General features: G+C 43.1%; 2 protein-coding genes and 1 long non-coding RNA gene across 3 annotated transcripts; 1 reads left to right on the top strand and 2 right to left on the bottom strand.

The window, feature by feature from the left end:
* Positions 1–6: 6 nt before the first annotated feature.
* LOC135513111 (uncharacterized) lies at positions 7–1,864 on the bottom strand. The gene is made up of 2 exons (XR_010451493.1): positions 1,201–1,864; positions 7–187 (listed from the first exon to the last, which is right to left on the bottom strand). It is a non-coding gene; the product is annotated as an uncharacterized LOC135513111 (long non-coding RNA).
* On the top strand, positions 1,848–4,614 carry LOC135513096 (oocyte zinc finger protein XlCOF6-like). The gene is made up of 2 exons (XM_064935802.1): positions 1,848–2,179; positions 2,576–4,614. The coding sequence occupies exons 1-2, from the start codon at positions 1,954–1,956 to the stop codon at positions 4,612–4,614; spliced, it is 2,265 nt and encodes a 754-aa protein (XP_064791874.1). The 5' UTR covers positions 1,848–1,953.
* Positions 4,615–5,684: 1,070 nt separating this feature from the next.
* Positions 5,685–16,346, bottom strand: bphl (biphenyl hydrolase like). The gene is made up of 7 exons (XM_064935826.1): positions 16,099–16,346; positions 15,331–15,434; positions 8,917–9,083; positions 6,709–6,862; positions 6,465–6,596; positions 6,220–6,343; positions 5,685–6,032 (listed from the first exon to the last, which is right to left on the bottom strand). The coding sequence occupies exons 1-7, from the start codon at positions 16,173–16,175 to the stop codon at positions 5,942–5,944; spliced, it is 849 nt and encodes a 282-aa protein (XP_064791898.1). The 5' UTR covers positions 16,176–16,346; the 3' UTR covers positions 5,685–5,941.
* Between the last annotated feature and the right edge of the window lie 458 nt (positions 16,347–16,804).

Genomic DNA, 16,804 nt, shown 5'->3' with positions numbered 1-16,804 from the left:
GGTAGGTAATGTTGTTCTCTCCATTCTATTATTTTGGTAAAAGGTAAATATAAAAATGGGGGAAAGATTAAAATGTATCCATGTGAACTTCCATCTCCTTCTTTATCCTATTCTCCACCAGCAGAGACAGGTTGGAGTCGGTCATGGGCAGATTGTAGCTCAAACACCCGTTTCTTAGTCCTCTTAGCTGGAAAACAAAGGATAAGGAGGACAGCTGGATTAGTGACGAGGACAACTGGGTTAGTGATGTTTCAAATCATGTAAGCTGACACCAACAAAAGAGAATCATACTGGTTAGTGGTTTAAGTGTCTAGCTTTCTGTAAATGTTCTGATTCTGAATAACATATAGCAACTATAGTGAAGAAAAATATAAACGCAACATGTAAAGTGTTGGTCCCATGTTTCATGAGCTGAAATTAAAGATCCACAAATGTTCAATACACATAAAAGCTTCTCAAATGTTGTGTACAAATTTGTTTACATCCCTGTTAGTGAGCATTTTTCCTCTGCCAAGATATGCCACACCTGTCAGGTGGAAGGATTTAATCAAAAAGCTGATTAAACAGCATGATCATTACACAGCTGCAACTTCTACTGGTGAGAATAAAAAGCTACTCGAAAATGTGCAGTTTTTTCACACAATACAATGCCACAGATGTCTCAAGTTGAGGGAGTGTGCAATTGGCATGCTGACTGCATGAATGTCCACCAAAGTCTTGCCAGAGAATTGAAGGTGAATTTCTCTACCAATTTTATTTTAGAGAATTTGGCAGTACGTCCAACCAGCGTCACAACCACAGACCCCATGTAACCACCCCATCCCAGAACCTCCACACCCAGCTTCTTCACCTGCAAAATCATCTGAGACCAGCCACCTGAAGAAACTGAGGAGTATTTATTTCGGTATTAAAGCCCTTTTGTGGGGAAAAACTCATTCAGATGGCTGGGCCTGGCTCCAGTGGGTGGGCCTATGCCCTCCCATCCATAGATTAGGGCCTGTATTTGCGGACCGATATAGCTCCGTCTTTATAGAGCTCCGACTTTCTGACCTGATTATTTTTTTTCTCCCAAATTCCCAGTTGTCTTGACAGCACCATCATGATAGCATGAAGCTGGACAATTCCTTCAGTCTGTGGAGGATACAGCCAATCTTCTGAGAGATAGGTTATTGACAGGAAGATGAAGAAAGGGGTGCTTACTCAATTTCTGCGCCAGTGAATTCTGGGTGGTTTCAGATGGGTCCTCCAGGACTAACTTAGACAGCGGCATCGAATCCTGAATACACACACACCTGATATAATACCTTTAACGTAGCGAGCTAGAAACATTACACAGTGAAGCTAGCTAGCTTCCAATCTCTGTTTGCTAGTCTGCTTTGTAACAGTGTATTTGTTGTACAGTAGGCTACTCAGAAATGTACTTTCCATTGAAACAGCCAAGTTGGACAAGACGGGGTTCGAGCCGAACCAAAGGAGAGAAAAAAAACATTGAGTTTCATGACGTGAAAGTGAACCGTTTGCTCCCGAATCTTCTCTGAGATATTGTGCACTGTAATGGCATCGCCTACTGCTCCATTTTCTGATATGTTCATTTTGAATAGCTGTTTGTAGGAAGACAAGTAGCTACGACTAAACGAGACGATTCATTTGAATTTGTTCAACCTACTCATGTGCGCCTGTAAATCAAGTCACTTCCTGGTTTCTGGAACGCGTAAGCAATCGATAGAAGCACTTGCACGTGATTCTGAACATCATGTGAAACATGATTGGCTAGCTGTGTATTGTTCCCGCCTTTGCTTGAATGTCATTCGGTCCTCAAAGTGTCAACATCTTTTCAAAGCCGGAAATCTTTGCAAGCTCGGAACTTCGGCATGAAAAATGCTAAGGTGGTTAGAAGTTGACGAGTATCTTTAGGTTTAATTTAAGTTGTTAAAGCGTTAATATTTCCTCAAAATGTCCAAAATACAGCTGTTGAATCTGTTTATCACCGAACGGTTAACAACGGCAGCTGTTGAGCTATTTGGAGAAAATAAAACCGAGTACCATGACCGATTAAAATCAGCGGCAGTTGATATATTCAGGATAGTGGAAAAGACGATAATAGAGTACTTGGAAGAGATATCCAGCTCAAAGCAGGAGAATGGTCGTCTGCGGAGGATTCTTCTGGATTTGGGAGCAGGTTTGTGACTAGTAAACAGCATACGATTAAAACAATACAGATGACTGCTAATGCACATATTAATCCACAGTTGCATTCGTCGCAGTAGTAGAAGGGCGGTAGACTGACAGTCTTAAAGCGATGATGTCACTCTTTGCCACTCCAGAATGCCTGAGTCAGAACCTGTTTTTTGTTGTTGTTGTTGCTAACATTCCAATCCTTGTATTCGGTGTCATTGCCCCCCAAAAAATGCATGACAAGGAGTGGAATGTTAGCTGAAACAAACTGTATTTCCCCAGGTTAAGAAGTGGGGCATAGGCCTAAATAAATGTGAAGGTAGCCAACTTGAATTGATGGGAATTGTGTTTGAGTTATTTATTGAATGTGTAGAACCTTATTTCCCATCCTTCTCCCCAGACCCCCAGCAGCTAACTCGGGAGGTTCCACCTAAGCAGCATCAACAACCACACTGTGAGCAGGAGTGGAGCCCCAGTCGGGTGCAGGAGGAGACAGAGCACACATTGATTACAGAGCAACAGGAGGAACTCAAAGCCAGTCAGGATACCACAGAGGTCACACAGTTTATATTTCCTCCTCCCTATGTGGAACGTGACTGTGATCAGGACAGTGAAAGGGACCCTCTACCCACCAACACCACTGTCGGAATCAAAACAGAACCTGATGATGGAGAGGACTACGGAGTATCAGAACCAATCATTGACTCTCAGCCCGTCTCTGAACTTGGTCTACATCCAGACTCTAAAGTCTGCACTGAGGCCAAGATAACCAGTGAGCTGAAAGCACCGTTGAGGGCTCACACAGAGAAGCGGTTACACATGTGTACTGTGTGCAGGAAAAGCTTCACCAGGGCAGGCCAGTTAAAAATACATCAGAGAATTATTCACATCGGTGAGAAACCATACAGCTGTACTGAATGTGGCAAATCATTCAACCACAAGGAAATCCTGGACAGGCATATAAACACTCACACAGGAGTGACACCATACAAATGCCCTGTGTGCAGTCAATGCTTCATTAGCAGAAGCCATTTAGGAAATCACCGGAAAATTCATCAGAAAGATGAAAAGCCATATAAGTGCAAAGAATGCTCCAGGTCCTTCAAAGGCAAGGGAGCTCTGGTCAGGCATATGAAGACTCACAATGGAGAGAAACCTTACCAATGTTTTGAGTGTGACAAAGGCTTCACCCGTCAGGGACACCTGACAGAGCATATGAGATCCCACACAGGAGAGGAGAGCCTATTTAAATGTCCTGTGTGTGAGAAATCCTGTATATCAGCCGTAATTCTAAAACGCCATCAGCTAATTCACACTGGAGTGAAACCATGCAGCTGCCAGGAGTGCGGAAAAAGTTACAGTCTGAAGGCAACACTAAAAGAGCATATGAGGAGCCACACAGGGCAACGACTTCAGTGTCCTATGTGTGAAAAATGTTTCACATTTAAAGCCGGTCTAAGACAACACCTAAAAACTCACAATAGAGAGACACCATACGTGTGCAGCGATTGCAGTCAAAGTTTCAGCCGTAAATCGGACTTGATCGGGCATATGCGCACTCATACAGGAGAGAGATTATTCCGGTGCCTTCTATGTGAGAAATGCTTTATATCAGACTGTGATTTAAAACGCCACCAGCGGATCCACACTGGTGAGAAACCATACAGCTGCAAGGAATGCGACAAAAGCTTCACTCTTAAGGGAGGTCTGAAAACGCACATGAAGATACACACAACACGGAAACCCTACTGCTGCAATGAATGTGGCAAATGCTTCCTCCACAATACTAGACTGACAGACCATATGAGGAGCCACACAGGGGAGCAGCCGTACAAGTGTGATGTCTGCGGGAAATGCTTTGTCTATTCGAGCGATTTGAAAAAGCATGAGAGAATTCACACAGGTGAGGAACCATACAGGTGTGTTGAATGTAACAAATGCTTCAACTACGAGGGTAATTTGCTAAGCCATATGAGGGTACACACAGGGGAGACAGGAGAGGAGCCCCCAGCGTATCTCTGCAGCGATTGCGGCAAAAGCTTCCATCAGATGCGAAACCTTAAGCAGCATATGAAGAGTCACAAACAGAAGGCAATGCTGCAGTGCACTATGTGTGAAAAAGCTTTTCCAAAAGAAAGCCAACTCAAACTCCACGAGAGAATTCACACTGGAGAGAAACCGTACCTGTGTAACACTTGTGGGAAAAGCTTTAGCAGGAAGGAACACCTGAATGGTCACATGAGGACTCATTCAGGGGAGAAACCATACATGTGTCCTTCGTGTGGTAAATGCTTTTTATCAACAAGCGATCTTAAACGCCATCAGAGAATTCACACTGGCGAGAAACCGTTTCGCTGTAACTATTGCGATAAATGCTTCAATCAGATGAGTTCCCTGAAATCACACATGAATAACATTCACAAGAGGGAGAGCATGTAGTTCTCAGTCAGGTGTAAAATGTGTCCAAAAGATGGACAGGCTCATTGTAACTGCCACTGTTGTGCCTGTCAGAGAACACACTGTACATATAAAGACTTTACCAGTGGTGAAAGTAGAATTCATTTCTTCCCACTACGGGACCAACATACGCTTGTGCCTATACACCCAATAAATGTATTGGCCTAATCATATAATTACTATTCATTCAAAAGGATGTCTGTGGACCTAGAAGATTTTTCATAACTTTTAAAATGTATTAACTAGTATTGTGGTATAAACACAACCAGTCATTGTTTTTATCTGCTTATCAAACGATCACTTCAAAGGGCTCCAAGCTCATCCACTCAACATATTTACAGCCTCCAAACCAGTGGTTGACTTGGGCAGGACCTCACATGAACTGAGTACTGGTACTTCAAATGTTCTATTGCTTGAGCGCCTGTTCCTCTTAAAAATATTAGCTCAAAAGTACCGGAACCTATTTCAGTCCAAGTCGAGCTCTTGTTGCAAACAGTGGTGACCCTTTCCAGTCATCTGTTACACAAAACACCAAAAAGTCTAATGACATTTGGTGATTGTCATTAGGCCAGAATTGAAGCATCCACTGCTGTCCGCACGCATCTGTGTCAGCCACTCATCTCTACCTTGGCAAAATGTCAGTGTTCTCATCTGACCACATCACATATTGGAGCATAGGCTATACCACCAGTTTAAGTCCATTTGCTAATTTTGACATTTTGTTTTAATCATTGTGATAGGTTCATGTTCAACTGGTACGGCGTGCCCAAACTATTTATTTTGCTGGGACGCCGTACCACACCACCTTACTTTCACCCCTGCTGTTTACTAAATATGTCTGATTAAAATTGTAATTGAATGACTATCATTTTCCAACTTTTCTTTTGCTTTGTTTTACATGGCATAACAGTTAGTGCAAATGCAACATTTACATAACATGCCATATATGACACACAACGGTACAAAACAGAGGAATGGACACAATACAAATGATGCAAAAAGTTAAACAAAAACTGATTACACAAGGAATTAATACATAACATTTGCAATAGTCATGTGGATGGGTATTTATTTTGGCTCATATACCAGTAATTCAGTGATAAGTCAGTTAATTAATGGACCAGACTCCGATTGATTATTACTGTTGCTTTCTATAGTGCTCCTTCAATGTTGTCCACTCTTGAACACAGACCCAGGCCTGAAAGCTTCTCATTTCCTGTGGGTGCAGGATTTGTGTAACCGAATTGACACCCAAATCCCTACATACTGCAAAATGTTAGGCTGAGTTCCAAATGGCACCCTATTCCTATCACTGGTTCAGGAAGTCTTCAACCAGCTTGTTGAACTTGGCAGCAAACCTCAGATGCAGGTTGTGTTTCCCTTCCGGCATCAGATGCAACCTGGACACCAAAGAAGATGTTACAGTGGAGGTTGTACGTATCATTAGTGGTTGTAGTTAAACATTGACATAATACATGCTGACTGTACATAATTTCTTTCATGCAATGCCTCTATAAGAGAGAAAAACATACAGAAGGGAGGATAGGAAAACAAAAGAGAAGGAATGTAATGGGGGAATCAGCTCACCTTGAACCCTTGATGTGTTTGAGGAGATACTGAGGGTGGAAGCTGGGCACCATGGGATCCTTCTCTCCGTGGATGATGAGAGAGGGACAGCTGATCTGAGGCAACAGCTCCATACAGATGCTTCCTGAACAATACAGGACAGACAAAAAACAAGTAAGGATCTATACAGATACTCCCTAACACAGGAACTGACAAGTGGAACTGGAAAATTGGAATCTTTGCTGCAAAGATGTTGCTGCCCTTACCTTCTGGTCTCTGGGCGAACTGTCCAATCCCGTCCACCCATCCTTCCCAGGTCTTAATAAAGAGCTCTGCCCCATACACTTCCTCCATGGGCCTCCTCATCCTCTCACTCCACTGAGACACATCACGGATCGCTGAAGACACATGGACACACACAAGCTGTATTACACAAACCCTGACACATGCAGAGCTGCCTCATCCAGTCTCTCCAAAGCATGCTAGCACACACCAATAAGACGACCTCACCATTGTAGATCTTTACATCTTGTGGTGAGACATATGCGTTGGAGCCCCACACCACCATCTTATTGACCAGGGAGGGGTTCCTGGCTGCTGCAATCAGAGCAGTAATGCCTCCGTCACTCCAGCCCAGCAGAGAGAACCTTGGAAACCTCAACGCCTCCCATGGAAAAGATACAGATAAGCAATGAGGGAAAAGACACACACACACACGTTCACAGATAAGCAATGAAGGAAAAGACACACGTTCACAGATAAGCAATGAGGGAAAAGGCATACACACGTTCACAGATAAGCAATGAAGGAAAAGGCATACACACGTTCACAGATAAGCAATGAAGGAAAAGGCATACACACGTTCACAGATAAGCAATGAAGGAAAAGGCATACACACGTTCACAGATAAGCAATGAAGGAATAGGCATACACACGTTCACAGATAAGCAATGAGGGAAAAAGCATACAGTCGTGGCCAAAAGAGAATGACACAAATATTAATTTCCACAAAGTTTGCTGCTTCAGTGTCTTTAGATATTTTTGTCAGATGTTACTATGGAATACTGAAGTATAATTACAAGCATTTCATACGTGTCAAATGCTTTTATTGACAATTACATGAAGTTGATGCAAAGAGTCAATATTTGCAATGTTGACCCTTCTTTTTCAAGACCTCTGCAATCTGCCCTAGCATGCTGTCAATTAACTTCTGGGCCACATCCTGACTGATTGCAGCCCATTTTCCATTGTTTGTCCACCCGCCTCTTGAGGATTGACCTCAAGTTCTCAATGTGATTAAGGTCTGGGGAGTTTCCTGGCCATGGACCAAAAATATAGATGTTTTGTTCCCCGAGCCACTTGGTTATCACTTTTGCCTTATGGCAAGGTGCTCCATCATGCCGGAAAAGGCATTGTTCGTCACCAAACTGTTCCTGGATGGTTGGGAGAAGTTGCTGTCGGAGGATGTGTTGGTACCATTCTTTATTCATGGCTGTGTTCTTAGGCAGAATTGTGAGTGAATGGTCTCAGGATGCTTTACTGTTGGCATGACACAGGACTGATGGTAGCGCTCACCTTGTCTTCTCCGGACAAGCTTTTTTCCGGATGCCCCAAACAATCGGAAAGGGGATTCATCAGAGAAAATGACTTTACCCCAGTCCTCAGCAGTCCAATCTCTGTATCTTTTGTAGAATATCCGTCTGTCCCTGTTGTTTGTCCTGGAGAGAAGTGGCTTCTTTGCTACCCTTCTTGACACCAGGCCATCCTCCAAAAGTTTTCGCCTCACTGTGCATGCAGATGCACTCACACTTGCCTGCTGCCATTCCCGAGCAAGCTCTGTACTGGTTTTGCCCCGATCCCGCAGCTGAATCAACGTTAGGAGACGGTCCTGACGCTTGCTGGACTTTCTTGGGTGCCCTGAAGCCTTCTTCACAACAATTGAACCGCTCTCGAAGTTGTTGATGATCCAATAAAATGGTTGATTTAGGTGCAATCTTACTGGCAGCAATATCCTTGCCTGTGAAGCACTTTTTGTGCAAAGCAATGATGACGGCACGTGTTTCCTTTCAGGTAATCATGGTTGACAGAGGAAGATCAATGATTCCAAGCACCACCCTCCTTTTCAAGCTTCCAGTCTGTTATTTGAACTCAATCAGCGTGACAGTGATCTCCAGCCTTGTCCTCGTCAACACTCACTGCTTTGTTAACGAGAGAATCACTGACATGTCAGCTGGTCCTTTTGTGGCAGGGCTGAAATGCAGTGGAAATGTTTTTTTTTGGCATTCAGTTCATTTGCATGGCAAAGAGGGACTTTGCAATTAATTGCAATTCATCTGATCACTCTTCATAACAGTCTGGAGTATATGCAAATTGCCACCATACAAACTGAGGCAGCAGACTTTGTAAAAATTAATATTGGTGTCATTCTCACAACTTTTGGCCACAACTGTACACACGTTCACAGAAAAGCAATGAGGGAAAGACATACACACGTTCACAGATAAATAAGGAAATATACTTGGCTGACTGTCCTCACATACAAAGACAAAGAGAGAGGCAAATGTGTAGTTCATGTTCTCCAGAGTAGTCCTGTTTCTCTGTGTTGCGGAGAAAGTCATCTTGTGTGCTGACTTGCAATATGCAATATTGAGAGACGTACTCTACAGCAACATTTTAAAGCATCTTCCCAATGTGATTCCTGATTGGTTTAACTCCTACCTGCATCAGGTCCACAGCGTCCTTGGCGTCCCTCTCAAAGAAGTCCAGTGGGAAGTCTCTCTCCGGGGGGCGGGAGTTTCCATACCCGCGAGGGTCCCAACCAATCACAGTGAAGCGGTCCTTACTCAAAGACTTCAGCTGCGGCCCAAAGTCAGTCTGAGCACTTCCTGTTACAGGAACACACACTGCTGGTAAGCAACATTATAGAGGGTCTATGCCTGTTCTGATGAGGACCCAAAACAACTTACTATGTGTTTTTATGACGTTTTCTATACCGTAGGCCAGGTATCCCCAAACTGGGGTATGTGCAATGCCGTCGGTGGTACGCCAAATAAAAATGTGATTCACATTAAAAAAATATTTTAAAAATTATATATATATATATATAAAAAATATTTTAAAAATGGGGGGTGAGCTCTTTGGTCTTGGCCATAGTGGAGTTTGGAGTGTGACTGTTTGAGGTTGTGGACAGGTGTCTTTTATACTGATAACAAGTTCAAACAGGTGCCATTAATACAGGTAACGAGTGGAGGACAGAGGAGCCTCTTAAAGAAGAAGTTACAGGTCTGTGAGAGCCAGAAATCTTGCTTGTTTGTAGGTGACCAAATACTTATTTTCCACCATAATTTGCAAATAAATAAATTAAAAATCCTACAATGTAATTTTCTGGATTTCTTTTTCTTATTTTGTCTGTCATAGTTGAAGTGTACCTATGATGAAAATTACAGGCCTCATCTTTTTAAGTCGGAGAACTTGCACAATTGGTGGCTGACTTAATACTTTTTTGCCCCACTGTAGTGTTGTGTGTTCATTCCAAACAACTCAACTTTAGTTTAATCTGTCCACAGAATATTTTGCCAGAAGCGCTGTGGATAGCTGATGTTCTGAAAGAGCTGTAAAGTCTGGACCCCTACAAATCAGCTGGGCTAGACAATCTAGACCATCTATTTCTAAAATTATCTGCCGCAATTGTTGCAACCCCTATTACTAGCCTGTTCAACCTCTCTGTATCGTCTGAGATCCCTAAAGATTGGAAAGCTGCCGCGGTCATCCCCCTCTTCAAAGGGGGAGACAGTCTAGACCCAAACTATTACAGACTTATAACCATCCTGCCCTGCCTTTCTAAAGTCTTCGAAAGCCAAGTTAACAAACAGATCACCAACCATTTCGAATCCCACCATAACTTCTCCGCTATGCAATCTGGTTAATGAGCTGGCCATGGGTGCACCTCAGGCACACTCAAGGTCTTAAACAATATTATAACCTACATCGATAAAAGACAATACTGTGCAGCCGTATTCATCGACCTGGCCAAGGCTTTCGACTCGGTCAATCACCGCATTCTTATAGGCAGTCAACAGCCTTGGTTTCTCAAATGACTGCTTCGCCTGGTTAATTAACTACTTTTCAGATAGAGTTCAGTGTGTCAAATCGGAGGGCCTGTTGTCCGGACATCTGGCAGTCTCTATGGGGGTGCCACAGGGTTCAATTCTCGAGCCGACTCTTTCCTCTGTATACATCAATGATGTCGCTCTTGCTGCGGGTTATTCTCTGACCCACCTCTACGCAGACGACACCATTCTGTATACTTCTGGCCCTTCTTTGGACACTGTGTTAACAAACCTCCAGACGAGCTTCAATTCCATACCACACTCCTTCCGTGGCCTCCAACGGCTCTTAAATGCAAGCAAAACTAAATGCATGCTCTTCAACCGATCGCTGCCCGCGCCCGCTCGTCTAGCATCTCTACTCTGGACAGTTCTGACTTAGAATATGTGGACAACGACAAACACCTAGGTGTCTGGTTAGACTGTAAACTCTCCTTCCAGACTCACATTAAGCTTCTCCAATCCAAAATTAAATCTATAAATGGGCTTCCTATTTCGCAACAAAGCCTCCTTCACTCATGCTGTCAATCATACCCTGGAAAACTGACTATCCTACCGATCCTTGACTTCGGCGATGTAATTTACATAATAGCCTCCATCACTCTACTCAGCAAATTGGATGTAGTCGATCACAGCGCCATCAGTTTTGTCAACAAAGCCCCATATACTACCCACCACTGCAACCTGTATGCTCTTGTTGGCTGGTACTCGCTTCATATTCGTCACCAAACCTGCTGGCTCCAGGCCATCTATAAGTCTTTGCTAGGTAAAGCCCTGCCTTATCTCAGCTCACTGGTCACCATTGCAGCACCCACCGGTAGCACGCGCTCCAGCAGGTATATTTCACTGGTCACCCACAAAACCAACTCCTCCTTTGGCCGCCTTTCCTTCCAGTTCTCTGCTGCCAATGACTGGAACAAATTGCAAAAAAATAAATAAATAAAAATAAATAAATAAAAAAATCACTGAAGCTGGAGACATATCTCCCTCACAAACTTTAAGCATCAGCTGTCAGAGCTGCTTACCGATCACTGCATTTGTATATAGCCCATCTGTAAAATTGCCCACCCAACTACCTAATCCCCATATTGTTTTGTTTTTTTTGTTGCTCCTTTTCACTCCAGTATGTCTACTTGCACATTCATCTTCTGCACATCTATCACTCCAGTGTTTAATTGCTAAATTGTAATTATTTCGCCACGATGTCCTATTTATTGCCTTACCTCCCTAATGTTACTACATTTGCACACACTGTATATAGACTTTTTATATTGTGTTATTGCCTGTACGTTTGTTTATCCCATGTGTAACTCTGTTGTTTGTGTCACACTGCTTTGCTCTATCTTGGCCAGGTCGGAGTTGTAAATGAGAACTTGTTCTCAACTGGCTAACCTGGTTAAATAAAGGTGAAATTAAAAAAAAAAAATGTTTAATTATCCAGGTGCTTTTTTATGAACTTAAGACATGCAGCTATGTTTTTTTGGACAGCATTGGCTTCTTCCGTGGTTTCCTCCCATGAACACCTTTCTTGTTTATTGTTTTACGTAACGTAGACTCATCAACAGAGATGTACAGAAATCTCTGGAACATTCTAACATCTTAAGCTGACACTCTAGGATTCTTCGTAACCTCATTGAGCATTCTGCACTGTGTTCTTGCAGTTATCTTTGCAGGATGGCCACTCCAAGAGAGAGTAGCAACAACGTTGAACTTACTCCATTTATAGACAATTTGTCTTACTGTGGACTGATGAACATCAAGGCTTTTAGAGATACTTTTCGAACCCTTTCCAAGCTTTATGCAAGTCAACAATTCTTAATCTTAGGTCTTCTGAGATCTCTTTAGTTTGAGGCATGGTTCACATCAGACAATGCTTCTTGTGAATAGCAAACTCACATTTTCTGAGTTTTTTTTTCATAGGGCGCTCTAACCAACATCTCCAATCTTGTCTCATTAATTGGACTCCAGGTTAGCTGACTCCTGACTCCAATTAGATTTTGGAAAAGTCCTTAGCCTAGGGGTTCACATACTTTTACCAACCTATACTATCAATGTTTAAATTATGTATTCAATAGACAAGAAAAATACAATCATTTTTGTTTTATTAGTTTAAGCACACTGTATTCGTCTATTGTTGTGACTAAGATGAGGATCAGAACAAATGTTTTGCCTAATTTATGTAGAAATCCAGGTAATTCCAAAGGGTTTACATACTTTCTCTTGCCACTGTAATTTTCACTTGTCTGACCACTTGCATGATGACGAGCATCTCACACGACTGGCCTATCTGGGTGATGTTTTTTCTCGCCTGAATGATCTGAATCTAAGATTGCAGGGACTCTCCGCAACTACACTGCTCAAAAAAATAAACACTTAAACAACACAATGTAACTCCAAGTCAATCACACTTCTGTGAAATCAAACTGTCCACTTAGGAAGCAACACTGATTGACAATAAATTTCACATGCTGTTGTGCAAATGGAATAGACAGGTGGAAACAGGTGGAAATTACAGGTAATTAGCAAGACACCCCCAATAAAGGAGTGGTTCTGCAGGTGGGGACCACAGACCACTTCTCAGTTCCTATGCTTCCTGGCTGATGTTTTGGTCACTTTTGAATGCTGGCGGTGCTTTCACACTAGTGGTAGCATGAGACGGAGTCTACAACCCACACAAGTGGCTCAGGTAGTGCAGCTCATCCAGTATGGCACATCAATGCGAGCTGTGGCAAGAAGGTTTGCTGTGTCTGTCAGCGTAGTGTCCAGAGCATGGAGGCGCTACCAGGAGACAGGCCAGTACATCAGGAGACGTGAAGGGGGCCGTAGGAGGGCAACAACCCAGCAGCAGGACCGCTACCTCCGCCTTTGTGCAAGGAGGAGCAGGAGGAGCACTGCCAGAGCCCTGCAAAATGACCTCCAGCAGGCCACAAATGTGCATGTGTCTGCTCAAACGGTCAGAAACAGACTCCATGAGGGCCCGAAGTCCACAGGTGGGGGTTGTGCTTACAGCCCAACACCGTGCAGGATGTTTTTCATTTGCCAGAGAACACCAAGATTGGCAAATTCGCCACTGGCACCCTGTGCTCTTCACAGATGAAAGCAGGTTCACACAGAACACATGACAGACGTGACAAAGTCTGGAGACGCCGTGGAGAACGTTCTGCTGCCTGCAACATCCTCCAGCATGACCGGTTTGGCGGTGGGTCAGTCATGGTGTGGGGTGGCATTTCTTTGGGGGGCCGCACAGCTCTCCATGTGCTCGCCAGAGGTAGCCTGACTGCCATTAGGTACCGAGATGAGATCCTCAGACCCCTTGTGAGACCATATGCTGGTGCGGTTGGCCCTGGGTTCCTCCTAATGCAAGACAATGCTAGACCTCATGTGGCTGGAGTGTGTGAGCAGTTCCTGCAAGAGGAAGGCAGTGATGCTATGGACTGGCCTGCCCGTTCCACAGACCTGAATCCAATTGAGCACATCTGGGACATCATGTCTCGCTGTTTTAGTGGATGCTTTAGTCCAGGTCTGGGAGGAGATCCCTCAGGAGACCATCCGCCACCTCATCAGGAGCATGCCCAGGCGTTGTAGGGAGGTCATGTAGGCACGTGGAGGCCACACACACTACTGAGCCTCATTTTGACTTGTTTTAAGGGCATTACATCAAAGTTGGATCAGCCTGTAGTGTGGTTTTCCACTTTAATTTTGAGTGTGACTCTAAATCCAGACCTCCATGGGTTGATACATTTGATTTCCATTGATAATTTTTGTGTGATTTTGTTGTCAGCACATTCAACTATGTAAAGAAAAAAGTATTTAACAATAATATTTCATTCATTCAGATCTAGGATGTGTTATTTTAGTGTTCCCTTTATTTTTTGAGCAGTGTATATTCAATGTGCGGGACAACATTGAGGCTATGATTAAGAAGTTGGAGCTCTTCTCTGTCTGCATTAACATGGACAACACACAGGTCTTTCCATCATTGTATGATTTTTTTGTGTGCAAATGACCTCAAGCTTACAGACAATGCCAAATGTGATATAGCGAAGCACCTGAGTGAGATGGGTGCACAATTACGCATGTACTTTCCCGAAATGGACGAAACAAACAACTAGATTCGTTATCCCTTTCATGCCCTGCCTCCAGTCCACTTACCAATATCTGAACAAGAGAGCCTCATCGGATTTGCAACAAGCGGTTCTGTGAAAATTTGATTTAATCAGAAGCCACTGCCAGATTCCTGGATAGGGCTGCACTCAGAGTTTCTTGCCTTGGCAAATCGCGCTGTTAAGACACTGATGCCCGTTGCAACCACGTCCCTATGTGAGAGTGGATTCTCAGCCCTCACTTGCATGAAAACTAAATACAGGCACAGACTGTGGAAAATTATGTAAGACAGTCTCTCTACATGCAGTTATGTGCATCCTTTCAAGCACACCCTTCTCATTAACCTGTGATGAGTTATTCACAATTTTTTATGAACAAATAAGGTTTTATATGTAAGATGGCTAAATAAAGAGAAAAATGAATGATTATTATTATTAGGTTTTTATTTGTGTCCTGGTCCTATAAGAGCTCTTTGCCACTTCCCATGAGCCAGGTTGTGACAAAAACTCACACTCATCTTATGTTTAATACATTTATCGTATAGTATGTGTGTGGCAGGCTTACAATGTTGGCAAAAATCAACATTTGAGATTGCACTGACCCTGGTGCTAGAGGGGGTACGCAGCTGGAGGTTGAATGTTTGAAGGGGTACGGGACTATAAAAAGTTTGAGAACCACTGCCGCTTGAAGTCCTCAGTCTCCTCTCAATATCAAAGTCACAATTACTAATATTGATGCTCTGATGGGCAGAGGCTTAATCAGTAGTGTGACGTATGATTTAGGCTACTCCATATTTGAAAGAGATCATCATCTACAACTTTAGACAGTCACTCAACAAGGCTTGGCGAAGTGACAAAGGTCGGCAGTGTTGTGCACCAGACACTGAAAGCCTGGGGACCATGTTACGAGTGTTGTTACCTACCCAGAGCTCCAGGCAGTAGTAAAACAGCATGGTCTCCTTTTCCAGTCTGCTGGTAGAATAAATCCACCCCATTCACACGCTCTCTGCCTGATACCACTGACGTACTGAGGGGAAAACAAACACAATTAGACAGATTTTCTACTTGATGAATAAATACTGACAATTCATGTGTATTTTAACTGATAATCTGTGACATACAGTATCATGATCGGCTATGAAAAGCCAACTGACATTTTCTCCTGAGGTGCTGACCTGTTGCACCCTCTACAACCATAAACGTTTAAACATCTTAGCTGTTAAAATCTCCACCCGGCACAGCCAGAGGCTCTGCCACCCCTCAGAGCCTGGTTACTCGCTAGGTTTCTTCCGTGGGAGTATTTCCTAGCCACCGTGCTTCTACATCTGCATTGCTTGCGGTTTGGCGTTTTAGGCTGGGTTTCTGTACAGCATTTTGTGACATCGGCTGGCGTAAAAAGGGCTTCATAAATACATTTGATTGAAATTTGATTGGTCTCAAACCAAATGCATATTAAATTTCATACGCTGCAACTGGAGCCTGAGATTGGTAAATAGCGCCATCGTCTGTAAATATATTAAACTGCACTGATAGCCAGACAACATGCATGACAGCTGTATTGGAGGAAAAGACTATTCTAAGTATTTTCATTACTTAACACGAACCATTGTTGTAATATTTGCAAATAATTCGCTAGCTCGCTACCGTAGAATGCACATCGTATTTACGGACACTTGAACTGCATGTATTACCAGTAGAGCTGGACTCCTTGCATAGCCTTTTTGGTAACAGCGTTGCGAAGTCCCCTTTCCCAGAATAACATCGCCATTTCGTTGACAAAACGTTTCTAAATGGGTTTCACCTCGCACAATTTCTCATTTGACTGTGTCACAGCTGAACTATATTGACAGGTAAACGTGTAAAGCAAAGTTTGTTTTGGTGAATGAATAGCTTGAAGAACCTGCCGACAATTTCAACACAAGTGTGCGTTTTGGCGGAAGTACGGAGGCAAATCTTTCACTTGCTCATATTAGCCGAAGGGTCATGGCTAGATGGGATACAGCTCTTGTTAAATTAACGTCAAAAATTGAAATTTTAAGTTTTTTCTTACCTTAGCCAAATTATCCTAACCTGTTACGTTAATTATCATAACATGCTGTTTAAGTTCTAGCCTGCTACGAAAAGTCAAATGATGTTTTTTGACCAAACCTCGATCTCTTCTAGCCATCACCTTAGCAAACATGGTCTATTATAGTGACAAGATAGTCAAGTGACCGCTCTAATGGAAATTACATGTCCTTATTTCTCTAAGTATACTATTTAATTATACAGTGGTACAGTTAAATGTTATAGTATCACCACAGCCCCCATCTAGGCCAGTGGTTCCCAAACTTTTTATAGTCCCGTACCCCTTCAAACATTGGAGAGTCTCAGTCTTAAATCATTTTCCACACAGTC

The sequence above is a fragment of the Oncorhynchus masou genome, chromosome 24 (genome assembly GCF_036934945.1).
Source record: "Oncorhynchus masou masou isolate Uvic2021 chromosome 24, UVic_Omas_1.1, whole genome shotgun sequence".
Classification (NCBI taxonomy): domain Eukaryota; kingdom Metazoa; phylum Chordata; class Actinopteri; order Salmoniformes; family Salmonidae; genus Oncorhynchus; species Oncorhynchus masou.
Note: the sequence above shows the minus strand (reverse complement) of the source record. Positions and strands in the feature narration are given on the sequence as shown.